We start from the raw sequence: 15596 nt of genomic DNA, 5'->3' as shown, positions 1-15596 counted from the left end.
TTTCTCAATGTTTAATTATTAAAAGCTTTACCTTTTTTAAAATGTTCCGTGAATGTGTCTCTAAATGGATTATAAATGAGACTCTGCATATTGAGCAGGTTTATGTTTGGTAATTTAAGTATACATTTCATCTAATGTTTTTATTGTTAGTGAAGTAAAATTTTAAATCATTTTTCACTTCTACCTGCTATATAATATTTTACACTGTTGTACTACTAGTTTTACTGAAGTGAAAGTAGTACTCTGCTATTCTAAACATCTGAAGTGTAGGGACCCCCAACTTTTTGTGGGGGCCAGGACACAAGTCAAAGCGGCTGAGAGTCTCTAGTTTAGTCTTTAATCGTTGGTGTTGGTGTTTTTTGTATTTTTAATGTTGAATTTTAATCTGAAATCTACCTATACAACTGAGTGTGGTGGAGCAAAAAGCATGTTATTTACTTTTAAAATGAGTGTAATAACTCGATTAAACGTGCTTGGTTACTTTTGTACCTTCCGGCTTTGTGTGGAGAGCCACCTTTCTGTCTAACATTGAGGTTAGTTAAATTTACGAGGAGTTCCTGAAAGCAGCGCCGCCGTTAGTGCCACGTCAAACGTGACGTAGCAGGAGGTGTTTCCCGGGTGTCGAGCGTCTTGAGCAGGACGTGCAGCCACTCAGCCGCTGGCGTTAATGGTCTTCACCCCGGAGGAGCACTGGTGAGAGGTGAGCGTTCAGTATTTCAGACGTGATATCTTTGACGTTGTCGCCGAGTTGTTTCCATCGTGCTAGCTGCTCGTCTCTGGTTGTGGCTGCTGCCAGTGAAGGCAACGCGTTACCTCAGTGACTGATAAATGCAACTTAGCCTTCAACACCAACCAAATACTCTGCTGCTGAATTTTTAAAAGCAGTTTTATCACACCAGCCTAACTCGTGTTTGTGTTGAGTTACGAGTCAAATGATATAGGCTGTGTGTTTAGTGTTTTAGTCTCATTGAAGCCTGGTCCCAGCCTGCTGGAAACGTCTGAAAGTCTCCTAAATGTTTTAAATCAGGATGGTGTCGTGATTGTGTCTTAACAGCCTTTAGGAAAATGAGTTGGTTTATCTTATTATCCAGCCGAAGTGGTTAAAACCTCTTCCGTTAGTAGAAGGTTGGTTTGCAGCAACCTGTCTGTTATGGGTGTGAGGTTTGCGCTGAGAGTAATTATCATTCCAGGTGTCATCTTCATATAGGCGTCACCTGCATGAAAACGTCTGTACCAGTTGTGCCAGTCTTACCAGCAGTAGCCAGGATTGTTGAAATACTCAGTAAACTGAGTCTGGGTTTCACAGGGAGACTCCACCCACCAAAGACATATTTTAACTAGCTATAAACACATTTATTTGACTATTTTATGGATGTGTGCCAGGTGTGTAACTCTGGTAGCCTTAAAATCCAAATGATGTAATACATGTGTAGTTGTACAATGTAAACCCGTCTTTATGCCATTATAACTACCCAGATTTTTTTAGTCTAATGGAGGATGTGATCTCCCTCTCCTAAGATGTAGCTATGACACTGCTTCTCTCTGATCCCTTTGTTAAATCTGTGTTTCAGTGTGGCAGAGTTAATCACAATCCCTGTTAACCATGGACGCATGTGTAAAAGGACTCACAAAGAAGTTGGCTGAAGCCAGCCAGTCTCAACTCCTGCAGTTCTGGACTGAGCTGAGCCCTGAAGAACAGGCCAACTTGATCACTGAGCTGCAGGGGATGGACTTTCAGGAGATCAATGGATTCTTCAAGACTGCCATGGAGATGTCCAACAGCAGCAAACACGAAAAGATGGACGCTCGCATGGAGCCTGTGCCACGGGAAGTGCTGGGGAGTGTGACAAGGGACAGGGAGAGAGTCAAGGACTGGGAACTTGTGGGTGAGTTCTAGCAAAATGGTTTCACAAACAAATCTGTTCACACACAGTTACTGCCTGAACTTTTATTACAGGTGGCAAGGAAAAAAAGAATTGTATTTGTCAGTTTATGATTTTATTGGATTTAGGTATCAAGGTTTTACATGACTTCTCACATAGATTTAACAGTGAACTAAATCTGAATAGCCCTGCCGATCCTAATGTTTTAACAAAGCGTGTTGTATGAAACTGAACTGGATGTAACTTGTTTGTCTGGTTGAAGGCTGGTTGTCCTTGAGATGTGGCTGCTGCTGTAAATAAAGTTTGGGGCATTGTGATAATTTGTGATATTTCAAGAAGATTGAAGATTGCTACTCACGTCCAATTTGAGGGGAATCAGAAATTTCCCATTTGTCTCCTGTGGGGTTGTCTCTCAAACGATTTCCAGTCTTATTCCCCTGCGTAGTTTCAAAGTATGAGTAAGTAAGCTTGCATTGTTCATAATGCTTTGCGCAATCGCCCGCACAGAAAAAAACAGATTAATTTAGTAAATCTGTTTTTTTCCTGGGGGAGGATGACAGTGGAGGTAGACAGCAAGAACATCTGGTTTTGATTTGGATTGCCGTAAATTACTATGTGACCCTCATTCATGAGGTCACCATGCACTCGGGACCAAATCTGTGTGCAGGGTGTGGTATGTGCCTGTGTGTGAGAGAGTTTTGTAGGTTTGGATGAGTAGTCAGTCTAGTGGACCTGCCCAGTCCATGGGTACAAACCCTGTCTCTTGAGTGTGACATATCAACTCACATTTCAGCAGTTTATATAAGATAAAGTGTAACCATTATAAACCATTAAACCAGTGACCTACAATAAAGGCAGATAAAGGCTTGAGTAGATTTATTAGATTTCAGTTCAGTGTTAATTAAATATGTCATATCACCAAAGTCCTGTAGAACTGGTCACCTCTGGAGCAATGGCTTAATACATTTCATCAATACTTATGGTTGGTTTTTTTTTAGATTTGTTGTTATTTATATAAGATTATTTCTTGAGCACAATAAGGGAGTAGTATGGACATCAGTAGAGACTGGACAAAGATAGATTATATAACCTAATGTCAATATCTACACCTAGATGTCTAGAGGTTGAGTCATGGCAACTGGACATCTAGTTTGTTTTTGTTTTTTTGTTTTTTTCAGTTTCCATGACTCAACCTCTAGAGAGCTTCACCTGGATAATTGAGAATCTCCACAGACACACCTAGATGTGTTTCAGTATCATAAATTCACTATAAGACATATATTTTTGCTATTATTTGTGATCCTAAGGCTCAAACTGTTCTTCTCCGCCTCCCTTCAGGTCTTCAGTGCATCTCTCAGAGTAAAGTGGCAGTTCTGCTGCTGGCTGGGGGCCAGGGAACAAGACTGGGGGTCTCTTACCCCAAAGGCATGTATGATGTGGGGCTGCCATCCCACAAGACCCTCTTTCAGATCCAGGCTGAACGCATTTTGAAGCTACAACAGCTGGCTGAGCAGAAGCACAAAATCAAGTGTTGTATTCCCTGGTAAGACATTGTGTTATGCTCAGGGAGGTTATTTAGGAAGAGATGACTAAGGCATTTTGCTTGGTGTGCTTGTCAGTTTGGTTTGAAGAAAAACTGAGTACTATGACCTTCATAAAGGGAGAATTTACTGCAGTACTGTTGTATTAGACTGCAATAGTTTCAGTTAGGTGTAAGCAATAAACTGGCAAGCTAGTAAGTGTTTGTCCTGGATGTGTTTGCAAAATGACTGGGTAATTAGGTCAAATCACTGTAAGCATCAAAGGAAGCTCAGTCAAGGAAGTTGTGTCACTGGATAAGGATTAATTCCCTGTTGAGCAGAGACATTTTTCAAAGACAACCAGTACAGAAACTCTTTATCACACTGGTGTTAGGGTTTCACAGCCCTAGAAGATTGTCAGAAATGGCAGTATGCCATAATCGTCAGCAGATCTGTTTCTGTAAGGAAGTTGTTACTCTTTTATAGCCTCTCATTTGAACTTTATGCTGTATGTCTCTGGCTTGAGCTAATGCCAGCTTTTACATTTTTTTACATTTTGATTCACATGGAAAGATATTTCTAAGAACACATCCCGATTTCACACAGATACTTCTTTTGCACTTTCTGTATGAATGATCTAAAATAGAGAGTTAAACAAATACTGCATGGATCAGTCCTAATTACATTGTGTTGCGTTCAGGTACATCATGACCAGCGGTAGGACAATGGAGTCCACAAAGGACTTCTTCTTACAACATAACTACTTTGGCTTGGACAGGAACAATATCGTCTTCTTTCAGCAGGGCATGCTACCAGCCATGGACTACAATGGCAAAATCATCCTGGAGAGCAAAGGAAAGCTCTCCATGGCCCCTGGTGAGCCTGAGGATTTGTAATTTATGGCTCCATTCACAGTTTTTTGTCTTATTTGCTAAGCAGAGTTTCAAATGAGTGTGTCTGTGTTTCAGATGGAAATGGGGGTCTTTATAGAGCTGTGGGGAACCAGGGCATCTTGAATGACATGGAGCAGAGGGGAATTGAGTTCATCCATGTGTACTGTGTTGATAACATCCTGGTCAAAGTGGCAGACCCCGCCTTTGTTGGTTTCTGTGTGCAAAAGGGCGCAGACTGTGGAGCTAAGGTTGGTCCCACCTCTGTTTCTGTTTTCTTTTTTCACCAGATTCAGGGTATCTGCAGCAATCATTAAAGATTTCAAATATGTCTCAATACGCATTAGAATGCATATTAATTATTGTAGTGTTACTTTAAAATAATCTGAATAATGAATAAAAGTTGTTGCATTTTCTTCTATAATAAAGATGGCTTTTAGTTGAGTGCTATTTACCAATAAAAAGTCATTCCCACATATTTAGAATAGAAAAATGAACAAAGTTTGATGCTAACTTTTTATACACCTGTTGCTTGATTCAAATGAGCTCTCATTGTTGTACATCCGTAACACTGAAATCACCCTGGCAACTGCTGAAAAGCGCAGCACTGATGGCCGATTGTTTAACGCAGGAAACGTTAAACGGTAGACTCCTAAGGGTTAAGCTAAGCCAGCAAGACCTAATAATATTTTTGGGATGCGTGCATCCTTTTCAAAATGGTGAAGAAACACCCATCTTCAAATTCTGAAGTGTAATAAGTGAATAAGCTTTTTGCAAATGAACAAACTACATCAATAGTCGAGTCATGTTGTATAAATGTAATCAGGTCTGATCAGTCACTCTGGCTTTTGTTTTGTTCTGCGCTGCTGCACCTTCAACACCTTACCACCAGGTGGAGACACAGGCCACTTCATTACCTTCTTCCCTCTTCTTGTGCAATAAGTTCATTATAGCTTTCTAGGAAATTTGAGGTTTGAGTCCAGAATATTTCTCGGCTTTTCATCATGGTCTCAGATAACATGAATGATTTGAGAATATGGCATTTTTTCCCCAAACAGATTCTTTGGACATTGTGTTCTTTCATTTTGGGAGCGGAAGAAACTTTTAAGGCGGTTAAACCGGAACATTTTTTTTACTAGCAAATTAACAGCTTAGGTTTTTTTGCAATTCCCTCTACCCTTTTGTTTTTTTTTTTGTTTTTTTTGTTAGTAATATATATCAGGGAAACCATCAACCTGAAACAGATCTGTCTTAATTTAAGACTACAAACCAATACTTCACACCATAAATTGCTAAAATCAGGATGACACAGGGGAAAAGAAGAAATAAAATCTGAAAAAAGATTTACACATAAATACACTTACATATTATCTGTTCTGTCTTGCAATACATGTATATAAAGCAGCATTTGCTTACTAGTACTTAAAACTTATACTGTTGGCCTTGTTAAATGCATAGGGGACAATAATTCTTAGAAGCTGATGAAGCTCAGGGAGCAAATTTCTAAAAGACCAGCACTGAAATGCCAAAAATATTTAGCAAATCTGTAATTATACTGTAGTAATGAGAAGTGTATCACAGAGAGATACTAACTACTTGGTCAGGGAACCTATTCAGACTGGTTCAGGTGAGAGGGCTATCATAAAGCTCTTAGCTGTGAACATACGACAGCAACATCATCAAAATACAGAATCAAGTTTCCTTTTATTCTGAGTCAGTTTTATCACAATTGTGCTTCTAGCTGTTACTTTAAAATCACGTTAACCAACTCATGTTTTAGTTAGATGTCCAGAAAGATCTATGTGTCTGAAGTTCTTGTTACCAACCGAGATTGGCTGCGCCTAGGCATGCGATTTCATACCAAAATAATTTTGGTGTTACTTAGTATGTTTTCCAGCTAACACAGAACAGATTGGAATAATTAACTGAAGATCGTCCAGGCTCTGCTGCTGTTTGACATTATGAGCTGTGTGGTGGAGCAGAGATGGAAGACTCAGATCAGAGCAGAGCCTTACCCTCCCATCATAAATGACTAAGCTCCCCTGCAGTTCATGTGGCTTCACTGCCCCCACCACTTACCCCACCCCGCACATCAACCCCCTCATTGAGACTCCACTCTGTCATTAGGAAGCAGCAGATGGAGGACAGGGTTTTTTCATTCAATGCAGACTTTAGGTTGCTTGCTGTCAAATGTGGTGCTTTTTAAAATAAATTTATTTAAGACCAGACCTATGATTGTATGGCAGTATTATGTCCTTAAATTTCTAATCATCTCGGTCAATATTACAGAAGAGGAATAGGGGACAGTAGAAAAATGTTTTTGTATTTTGTCGTGTACTTTATATCTAAATATGTGCCAGGTAGTATCTACAAATTCTTGCACATTGCACAGATAAAACTGACTGGTGGGTGCATTTAAATTGCAAGTAGTTCTCTTCCCATCTAGCTACTTTTTTTGGTCAGCAGATTACAGAAACATTTTGTGGCATCAACTTTCCAGGTGGTGGAGAAAACCAACCCGACAGAGGCAGTGGGGGTGGTCTGCAAGGTGGATGGGCGTTATCAAGTGGTGGAGTACAGCGAAATCACCCTGGCAACTGCTGAAAAGCGCAGCACTGATGGCCGATTGATGTTTAACGCAGGAAACGTGGCCAATCATTTCTTCAGCTTTCCCTTCCTCAAAGATATAGTCCAGTAAGGCAAATGCTCACTGAACATGCGCACACCTTTTGAGTGGTTGGGGTGGCGTCTAGTTTGAAGAATAGCTTGACGTCATGATACAATATGTGGAATGGTCCTTTTGTTTTTTTTTCTGTTTGTATATCAGGAAGTACGAGCCAAAGCTGCAGCACCATGTGGCCCAGAAGAAGATTCCATGTGTGGATGCTCAGGGTCAACTAATCAAACCAGACAAACCAAATGGAATTAAAATGGAAAAGTTTGTTTTTGACATCTTCCAGTTTGCCAAGTGAGTTGCAGTGCTTTTTTTTCCATGGAGGGCACAGAGAGTGTGTGACAATGTCAGTGGGCAGCACTTTTCCTCCACCTAGTCCTTATAGTGATGTGAATCTTACGCTGCTTTTGAGAGGTGGCTGCATTGCATATGTTCTTTTGGCAGGCCTCTGAGCTCAGTGTTTGACTGGTCCTCAAGCTGTGCTTCCATGCATTAACCAACCCCCTTTTTCCAGTCACAGTACCTATTCACCAGTCCCATGTCACTGCTCTGAGGTCTGGTCCAGCCAACCAGGCCTGCCAAACTCTCTGCAAGAAGATGGAGGTTTATGAACTGTTCAGTCCTTCCACCTCCTCCAGTTTTACATGACATCAGCTCTGAGACATGCCATTACTAATAGAACTTTACATCTAATGAAAGGATTCCTGCAATGACAGATGGAAAAACACTGCAGACGTGTCCAGCTTCTTTCAGGGTTTACTCAAGATATTTCTAAGTAGAAAGAATAAGAAACAGTTCTTGGTTTTGCTGAGGAGATGAATTACAGTTGTGCATGGACTGGCAGCAGAATCCGGATGCACTGACTCACTTTGCAGCCGGTTTTTAAAAGGTCCTTCTGCTACCTGTTTTCTCTCAGTAATATTTGGTGTAGGCGTCCATAATCTTTTGTATGGGCACATGTATTATGTACCAAGCCCTAAGGAGCATTGCTGGTGAGGTGTCTGAAGTGATTTTGGTTCATGAGGTGATGCTAACTGGCCCAGAAAATACAGTTTAATAGCTTGTTTAGAAAATTCATAACCTATGAAATTTGTGTTTTTGGTGACAGCTGGAGTTATTAACTATTTTTAAAATTATTTTACTGGTGTAGTTTCAACAAGAACAATGTTCCTACTTCAGAAACATTGTCTTTACACTTTCATAACTGCACACACATTCCTGAAAGGTGCCTGGGACTGTCAGTGTGATCTGTAGGTGCATGTTGGAACATAGCAGCCTACCTAGTAACAGCAAAACTGCACTTGTTCTTTCTTGAAAGTTTCCATGTTGACCAAAAATGAAATTAATGATTAATGTATCAGTTACATTTTTCAGTCTCTAATGCAGTTTGCAGCTGTATTTCAGGTTCCTCACTGCTGGAAACTGAAATGTTTGCTATTATTAAAAACTGAGGGGCAATTGATTATCAACATTTTCTCTGATTAATGTCCTGTGTATTTGGCATCTATTTCAACTCTCAATGCAGCCCACAGTGGTAGGACATAGCAGTACACAGTTCCATTATCTGTGTGGTGTTTCCAACAGAACATTTGTTGTGTATGAGGTGCTGAGGGAGGATGAGTTTTCTCCACTGAAGAATGCAGACAGTCAGGATGCAAAGGACACGCCCACCACAGCCAGACATGCCCTGATGTCACTGCACCACCGCTGGGTGCTCAACGCTGGAGGTCACTTCATTGACGAAAATGGGAGACGTGTGCCTGCCATACCCAGGTGACACACAACAACATGCACATGACAAACACATGCACAAGTTTTGAATGAAAACAGAAACGGGCTCCTCATTGTCATTCGCACCCTTCCAACACTCTCCACACTTTGTGTACAAACTGTATGCACTGGCTTGTTTTTGGTTTGTATTAGAGACATTGTGTTCATTTAGCATCACACCTCACTTCCCCTCCTCTCATGCTTGGTCTTGCTCCTGTGTGTTCCATGCAATGTTTCCAGAGCCGGAGCAGCAGGCAGTGTCACAGATGATGGCAGCAGAAAGTAATTATCCCCCTGGAGTACTGAGTGCATGGTGATGGGGTTTTAGTTTTCTTTCCCTCTCACTCTGACGTGTTAACAATATATAACATTACAGAACCTCTGATCCTTGACATTTCCTTTCCTTCATTACCACTTAAAAGAGGGCTCTGTGTGGACAAGAGCCAGATGGCAGCCAATTTGTGTCTCTTTACCCTCAGTAGTGATGAAGGAAATGACAGAATCGGTTTAGACAACTGATAAGTGCAGTGCTCTTAGTGTCAGGGTCAGATGATGTACAGTCAGACTGACCTGCTGACAGATCATTTTCCCTTCAGGTGGTTGCTACTAATATACATAATGTGTTGCATGTTGGGTCGTGGGCATCAGTCGCACTTTCTGGCAAACAGTGACAACTGCAGTAGATGGTGTGTGTGTGTGTGTGTGTAAAGTGGTTAGAAACAGGCAGCTGTTGATTGCTTGCTAGTTGGCCTTTGAGTTTAAATCTACTGGCTTGTTTTGTACGACTGAAATATATGAGCATGTGCTTCAATAACAATCATGGTACCTATGAATGTTATCCAGGCTTGTAAATGGTGTGCTTTTTCTCCTAATCATTCAGCTTTTCCTTCATTCTCATCATACAGCTGGGTGAGCATCTGCTCAGCACAACACCTAATGTGTGACTATTGTGATTATTGTCTGTAATGATTATCTAGAAATGAACAAGCTGAGTGACAGTAATGTGGTGCAAAGTCCCTCCAGCAGGTTTTCTAAAGCACTGGGAGGATGCATACACATATTATCTGCCATTCACGTTTTACTTCTAGAGGAATTCTGTTATGGGTCAGAGGACTAATCACTGGTCATGTTTGGGAATGATGCAGCTCTGATTCTCTGCCTTTGAGCTCTAATCACAAGCTGCAGTAGAAGAACAGCTGGGTCAGGAACTCACGGCTGCTTCTCTCAGCTACAGTCCCTCTGCCTTTTTCATGAGACAACCACTTATTCTGTTTCTTTTTTTGTCTTCTGATCCTCCTCGAATTTCTCCTTTCAAACACAGCCTGAAGGACGGAACAGACCTGCCAATCAAATGTGAGATCTCCCCACTGGTGTCCTACGGGGGAGAGGTAAATAGGCGAGGCCTAACATATGAAATAGAAAGTCCAGATGTTGCTCTGTTTCTGCCATCAAACTAAAATAATTAATCTGTACACCCAGTAACACGATACTGATGCCGTCTGTATGTCCTTCAGGGTCTTGAAGAGTTGGTGAAGGGGCGAGAGTTTCATCCAACCCTGATGATCGACGAGCACGGAGTCCACGAGCTGGTGAAGAATGGGGTTTAGACAATGAAGGGGGAAGAGAGACAACCCAAAGACCAGCTCTCTTTGTCTCTCAACATTTGCGGGGAGAAACTGTGATATCATCGCTGTGCAATAACAAATGTGGCACGCATGTGTTCATGAAAGAAGCTGTCCCATCCAAAATGAATGAATGAGCAAGATGAAGCGTATCGTTTACTTTTCAGCGCCAAATTTTTCTGTATGTTAATGTCATAGTTTTTGAAAAGCATCTGAATATAGCTTGAGTTGAAGGAAGAAATCCCTGCTGTGCTGACTGGATGAAGCAGTCTTCAGGGGCATTTATTTATTTTGCTTATGACACTTATTTTTATATGTACTGATAGATGCTCTATAGGTGGGAATGACCATCTACTCATTTTACCTGGTGATTTTTATACAACATTGGCCTGAGATCAAATTATCAGACAGGTGTTTCTTACTAGCATGTAATCAAGGTACATGGTCTGGGCTGTGGGGGGTATTTATAAAATCAGCTTCTTTTCTTCTTGTAATCATTGGGTCAGTCATCTTTCAGTTTTTAGGGATTTCTGTCATTATTAAAGAGTTTTTCCTACTTGGAAAACCTGAATTTTCTGTCATTGTGTGTGTTTGTGTTTTTATGCGTGTATTAGTACGTTTTTTTGTTTGTTTGTTTGTTGTTGTTTTTTTAATGAGCATAAACCATACGGATCTGTGAGTTTTACTTGCTTGTGTCTGCAGGGAGTGTTTTTTGCATTATAGCTTCTGGTGTCGTGAATCAGAGTTTCCAGCACATGGTTTATGTTTAAGATGGGCCAGAGCATGCAACAGTGCTGCAGCTATTCAGGAAATATTCTTTGTGGCTCAATTCTGACTCATTTTCTTTCTTACTCTGCAGCTTCGTAACTGCGTTGTGTGAAAGACTAGGAAATTGTTATTTAACCAGAAAAACACGTACAATGACATTGTGCTACTGTTGTACCAATGTCAAATCCTCACATGTACATGTAGTGTCTACCAAATGTCATGGCAATCCCTCTAGTAGTTTTAGGCATTTAAGTTAAAACTACAAATGTCAACGTCTGCCGTCTGAGGAAAAGCCAGTGACTCAAAGAAATCATTCATCCTCTGGAAGCGTGAAAGTCTTTATAAAATGTCAGGGTAATCCCTTCAATATATCAGTCTGGACTACTCACTGACACAGATCCCTGGAGTGCTAGTGCATTATTAGAGGTGAAAAAAACCCTAAAAACTAGAATACAGTAGGCTTTAAAATTACTGTATTGGAGTCCACTTTGCTGCTGGATACTTGACTTCCTCATCATCAAACAGTACAGGGAACATTTTATGTCAAGGAATAAGAAAAACCTGAAATGACAAAGTATTTTGAATGAAACAGTCACATTCTTGTGTTCAGTTTCTTCAGCCTGGCCACAGAGCTCAGACCACATCAGCAACAAAACAGACACTTGATGTCAGGAGAAAATGGCCTCTCTGTGACACTTGGCTCACACTTTTAATGGATTTGGTTTGACTATTGAAGTTCTGACTACTTATAGTGTTAGTGCACTGAAAAGGTGCCTGTGTGTGTTTTTTTTAGCACAGTGAAATATCAGTATTTTATAAGCCCACACACAAAGGTCTGCAGTATGGTTTTATGTTGAAATCATATATTTTCAATCTTTTACATTTAAAATGCATGCTTGATTAGAAAGTGCAATACAGTAGCACGCCATTTTATTCCTATAAATGTGTCATAAAATGTTAGAGAAATTACTTCAGAGAATAGCAGCAAAGCTTTGAGTTACAGTGGTTTCAGCCTTTAGCTGTCAGAAGAAAGACTCTTTTCAGGAGGAAGAAAGCTTTCTGATTGAGCGTTGGATTTGGCCTTAATTGAAACCTTATGTGTGGCATGTGGAATTCTGGGACTTTGGCACGCTCCCAAGAATCCACAGAATGCAAAGGTTTTTTTTTCTGCCTCTCTCTCTCTTTCTTGCTCTCTCTCCATCTTTCTTTTTTTCCTATGTGCAGGGTGTCTTACATCAGCCCAGTGAGTCCTGGTGAAAGCCACTGACAGAGAGAGAGTAAGCGAACGAGAGAGAGAGAAAGGGCTCATCCAACCGTCTTGCCTCTCACCAAAATAATCTGAAACCTGAACAAATGCTCTGAAAGGATTACACATCTTAGAAGTAAGTCAGTATTTTCTTTTACCCTTTTCACCTTAGAGGCTTTGCTTTTTGTCATGATTTGGACTGTGAAGCTGGCACTTCAAACAGCTTTCTCTAAGCCTATTGGAGTATCAGAATGTTCCCTTGAAGGGTCTCACTGTGAAATCCTTGTACCTTTTATGTGAAGTGGCAGCTGTTTGCATGGCAGATGAGAAAAGTGACCAGCAGAACAGAGCGATGCAGGTTAACATTCAAACTCCACTGTGCTGCTGCAGGTTTAGCTGTTTCTAACAGAAGCCATTACACACTGTTTTAGTGTCCTGTGGTTGGGTTTGAATGTGATTAACCCTCATTCCTTCATTTAAACACCTTAGTACTCCAAATAATGATCAGGGATGGTGAAGACAAGATAATCAAGGTTTCTGTTTTTAAATGCCACTAAAACTCAAGTGGAAGCAAATATCTTCAACTTTTGAACAATTTATTTTTACTAAGAACATGCAGAAGAATCATCTTTTCCTTGACAGTTCAAAAATACCAATTATGTTGGAGTGGTCATTTAATTTTCTCTGTCTGGAGAGTGTTTACTGCAAAATACAAATGTCTCCATTGTGCAGAATGTCACCAACATTTCTTTTTCCAAGCGACAAAGTAACTATGACTAATGTAAAAATGATGTGACTCGCTGCATTGCATCAAGCTCACACACTTTTCTGTTGTTGCTTTTCTGTGGCTGGGGAAGTTAGAGGGATGTTTTGGGGAAAAAAAGTAACTGACTCATTTATGGCTGAAACAGTTTATTGTGGTCATGTGATGAAATGTTGAATATTTAAGCTACACTTTTAGAAAAAGTCTCTGTGCCTCGACTGAACGTCCTGCTTTGGTGCTGCTGAGGTGATGTGTATGTTCTCCTGTGGTATGTAGGTGTTATATGGGTGGTATGTAGTTGTCCTCCTGTGGAATGTGGCTGATAGACACTCACACAGAGGCCTCTTTTCTACCTCGCTGAAGTGGTAACTCAGTGGTAACACAGAAGAGGCGTCTGAACAGTTTGGTTTGTGTGACATTTGAAGCAGCACTCGATGACCTGAACAGTAAATGGCAGAAAGTGGCGCTGGTCAATGGAATAATTGTTATGGAGATGTCAAGGCGATCCTGAGGTCATTCCCCATTCTGTGTGTGTCTGACTGGGCGGTTTTTACATCTGTACACATTGTGGCTCTTTATTTTTATTATGGATATGGCTTTACGGCTAATAATAGCTTGTGCTGACCTCAACAGCTACAACAGAACATAATTAGAACTGAAATTATAAGTCACTGAATCCATTAGTCAGTCATCAACTGGTGACACATTTCAGAGTAAATGTGTATCATTTAGCACAGAAACATTGTTAATATTCGCTGTTTCCTGATGTAAAGATTTTGTATTTATTTCTGTTTTGTAAATACACTGTCATTTAAAGAAAAAATGTACCTCGATATAGATATAGAAAAGTGTTCTTTGTTTGAAATTATGGCATATGTACATACTTTCTTCATATTACCGAAGTAAAATGTTTCAACCATCTAGAATTTCCCTGCTAAACATCAGGTGTTGTGTCATTTCTTTCGAGTTGCCCTGATGTCCATAGACAACATTCAGAGAAAGAGTGAAGAACCAGGTATAAGGAGCAGTTTCTCCACTTACAGTGTTTTTGATAACACAGAATGCAGCACGGGGCCATAACATTAGTATAAATTGAATGAGAAGTGTTGTTTTTCACATTACTTCTTGTTATTCTCCAAACCATTCTCCTCTTTCCACTAAAGTTCAGCCACTTTGTCTGTCCAGTGCCAAATTATGGAAATGGAAGTAAAAACAGACAAAGTAAGCTATGGACAGAACTTAAGTCCAAGAATGCCCTGATCCCAACAGACTGACAATGTATGATAATGTAAGAATACCAGGCTGTGGATTTTTCAGGGTAAAAGTTTCTTCTCAAAGTAGAACGGAGATGTTATTGCTTATGACAGGGAAATGTATGAAATGCCTGTGGTGGATGTCAGAGGGGAGTGGATAATGTACTCATATTCAGTATTTTTGATTTGTTCAGACAGTTGTTAAAAAAGAGAAAAGCACATTCAGGAGGATATGGCTCTAACATCATTATCTGGTTGTAATTTGATATTTGATGCATACACACACACCGGCTAAAAAAAAAACACATAGGAAAAGAGAGAAGGGAGAAGGAGAGAGAGTATAGAAGGAGGTTATCACTGCATCTTTCTACCATGTCATTTCAATTAGCAGCCCATCCCTCTAGAGTTCAGAGGCTGACTGACAGTCGCATACAGACCCTAATCAGACTCCACAGCAAAGGCTCTAATTTGAACTCCAATTGAAAACCCTCCACTGGAGGGACCCGGCGCTCACTGAGCTTAGTTGTAAGTTGATGCTGATGTTGTTTGATTGGAAGCGTTGCCAAATCAATGCTTGTGGCATGAGAAAACCAGCCGTGCGCTCTTTCCAGCTGAGGTGTGTGCTGTAATTTGGTATAAATAGTAGCAACCCAGGGATCATCATCCCTAAATACTGTACTGTTGGCTTGGCATCCCACACATGCTTAAACTTCAACCCTACCCAAACCAGCACCCAGCGTTTTGAGGGGGATCATCGTCCAAGTAGCCTAAGGCAATTTTTTTATTTGTCCCTCACATCTCTGAGTTTAGAAGAAAGAAAGATGCAGCTCTATTTATGGAAACTTTTAACATAAATGTGGTTGCTTCTGTGACATTTTCCACTGTGGAATAATTAATGAAGTGAATGTAAAGTTGCTTCTTTGATCCAGACTACAGAGAGGGCTGCTCATGCAGGCAGATGGGCAGCAGTCGAAAGATCATGAAAAACGAAATAATTGTAGAGGAGCGAAAAGATAAATGCACTGCAGCACATAGTCACTGACTAGATCCTCTCGTTTGCACATGTGGCCTGTGTTTTTCCTCAGTCATTCTTCATCCTCTCTCTCCTGTTTGCATGTGGCAGCCTCTTTCTGTTTGTCTGATGCTCATTATCTGTCTCTCCACCTCGCCTTCTCTCGGTTCCCGTCTGTCGTAATTGCAGGTCGTC

General features: G+C 40.6%; 2 protein-coding genes across 7 annotated transcripts in view; both read left to right on the top strand.

Moving 5' to 3' along the window:
• The first annotated feature begins 592 nt into the window (after positions 1 to 592).
• On the top strand, positions 593 to 10940 carry uap1 (UDP-N-acetylglucosamine pyrophosphorylase 1). 3 transcript variants are annotated; one of them, XM_026305346.1, is made up of 11 exons: positions 593 to 700; positions 1572 to 1886; positions 3222 to 3426; positions 4104 to 4279; positions 4372 to 4544; positions 6794 to 6987; positions 7121 to 7261; positions 8552 to 8740; positions 8978 to 9019; positions 10059 to 10125; positions 10252 to 10344. In XM_026305346.1, exons 2-11 carry the CDS (start codon positions 1604 to 1606, stop codon positions 10342 to 10344), a joined length of 1563 nt encoding a protein of 520 aa, XP_026161131.1. In that variant the 5' UTR covers positions 593 to 700; positions 1572 to 1603. The 3 variants fall into 3 exon arrangements, with proteins under 3 accessions (XP_026161131.1, XP_026161132.1, XP_026161130.1); XM_026305347.2 differs by lacking the exon at positions 8978 to 9019 and having other exon boundaries at positions 10252 to 10940; XM_026305345.2 differs by lacking the exon at positions 593 to 700 and having other exon boundaries at positions 1604 to 1886; positions 10252 to 10940.
• Positions 10941 to 12374: 1434 nt separating this feature from the next.
• The window catches only part of ddr2a (discoidin domain receptor tyrosine kinase 2a), a 28157-nt gene continuing 24935 nt past the window's right edge, over positions 12375 to 15596 (top strand). For all 4 annotated transcript variants that reach the window (XM_026305637.1, XM_026305638.1, XM_026305639.1 and 1 more), the window contains exon 1: positions 12375 to 12509. The gene's annotated coding sequence lies outside the window, so the exon portion shown is untranslated. The remainder of the gene's footprint in view (positions 12510 to 15596) is intronic.

The sequence above is a fragment of the Mastacembelus armatus genome, chromosome 4 (assembly GCF_900324485.2).
Source record: "Mastacembelus armatus chromosome 4, fMasArm1.2, whole genome shotgun sequence".
Classification (NCBI taxonomy): Eukaryota; Metazoa; Chordata; class Actinopteri; order Synbranchiformes; family Mastacembelidae; genus Mastacembelus; species Mastacembelus armatus.
This window is presented reverse-complemented; position numbering and strand designations above follow the sequence as displayed.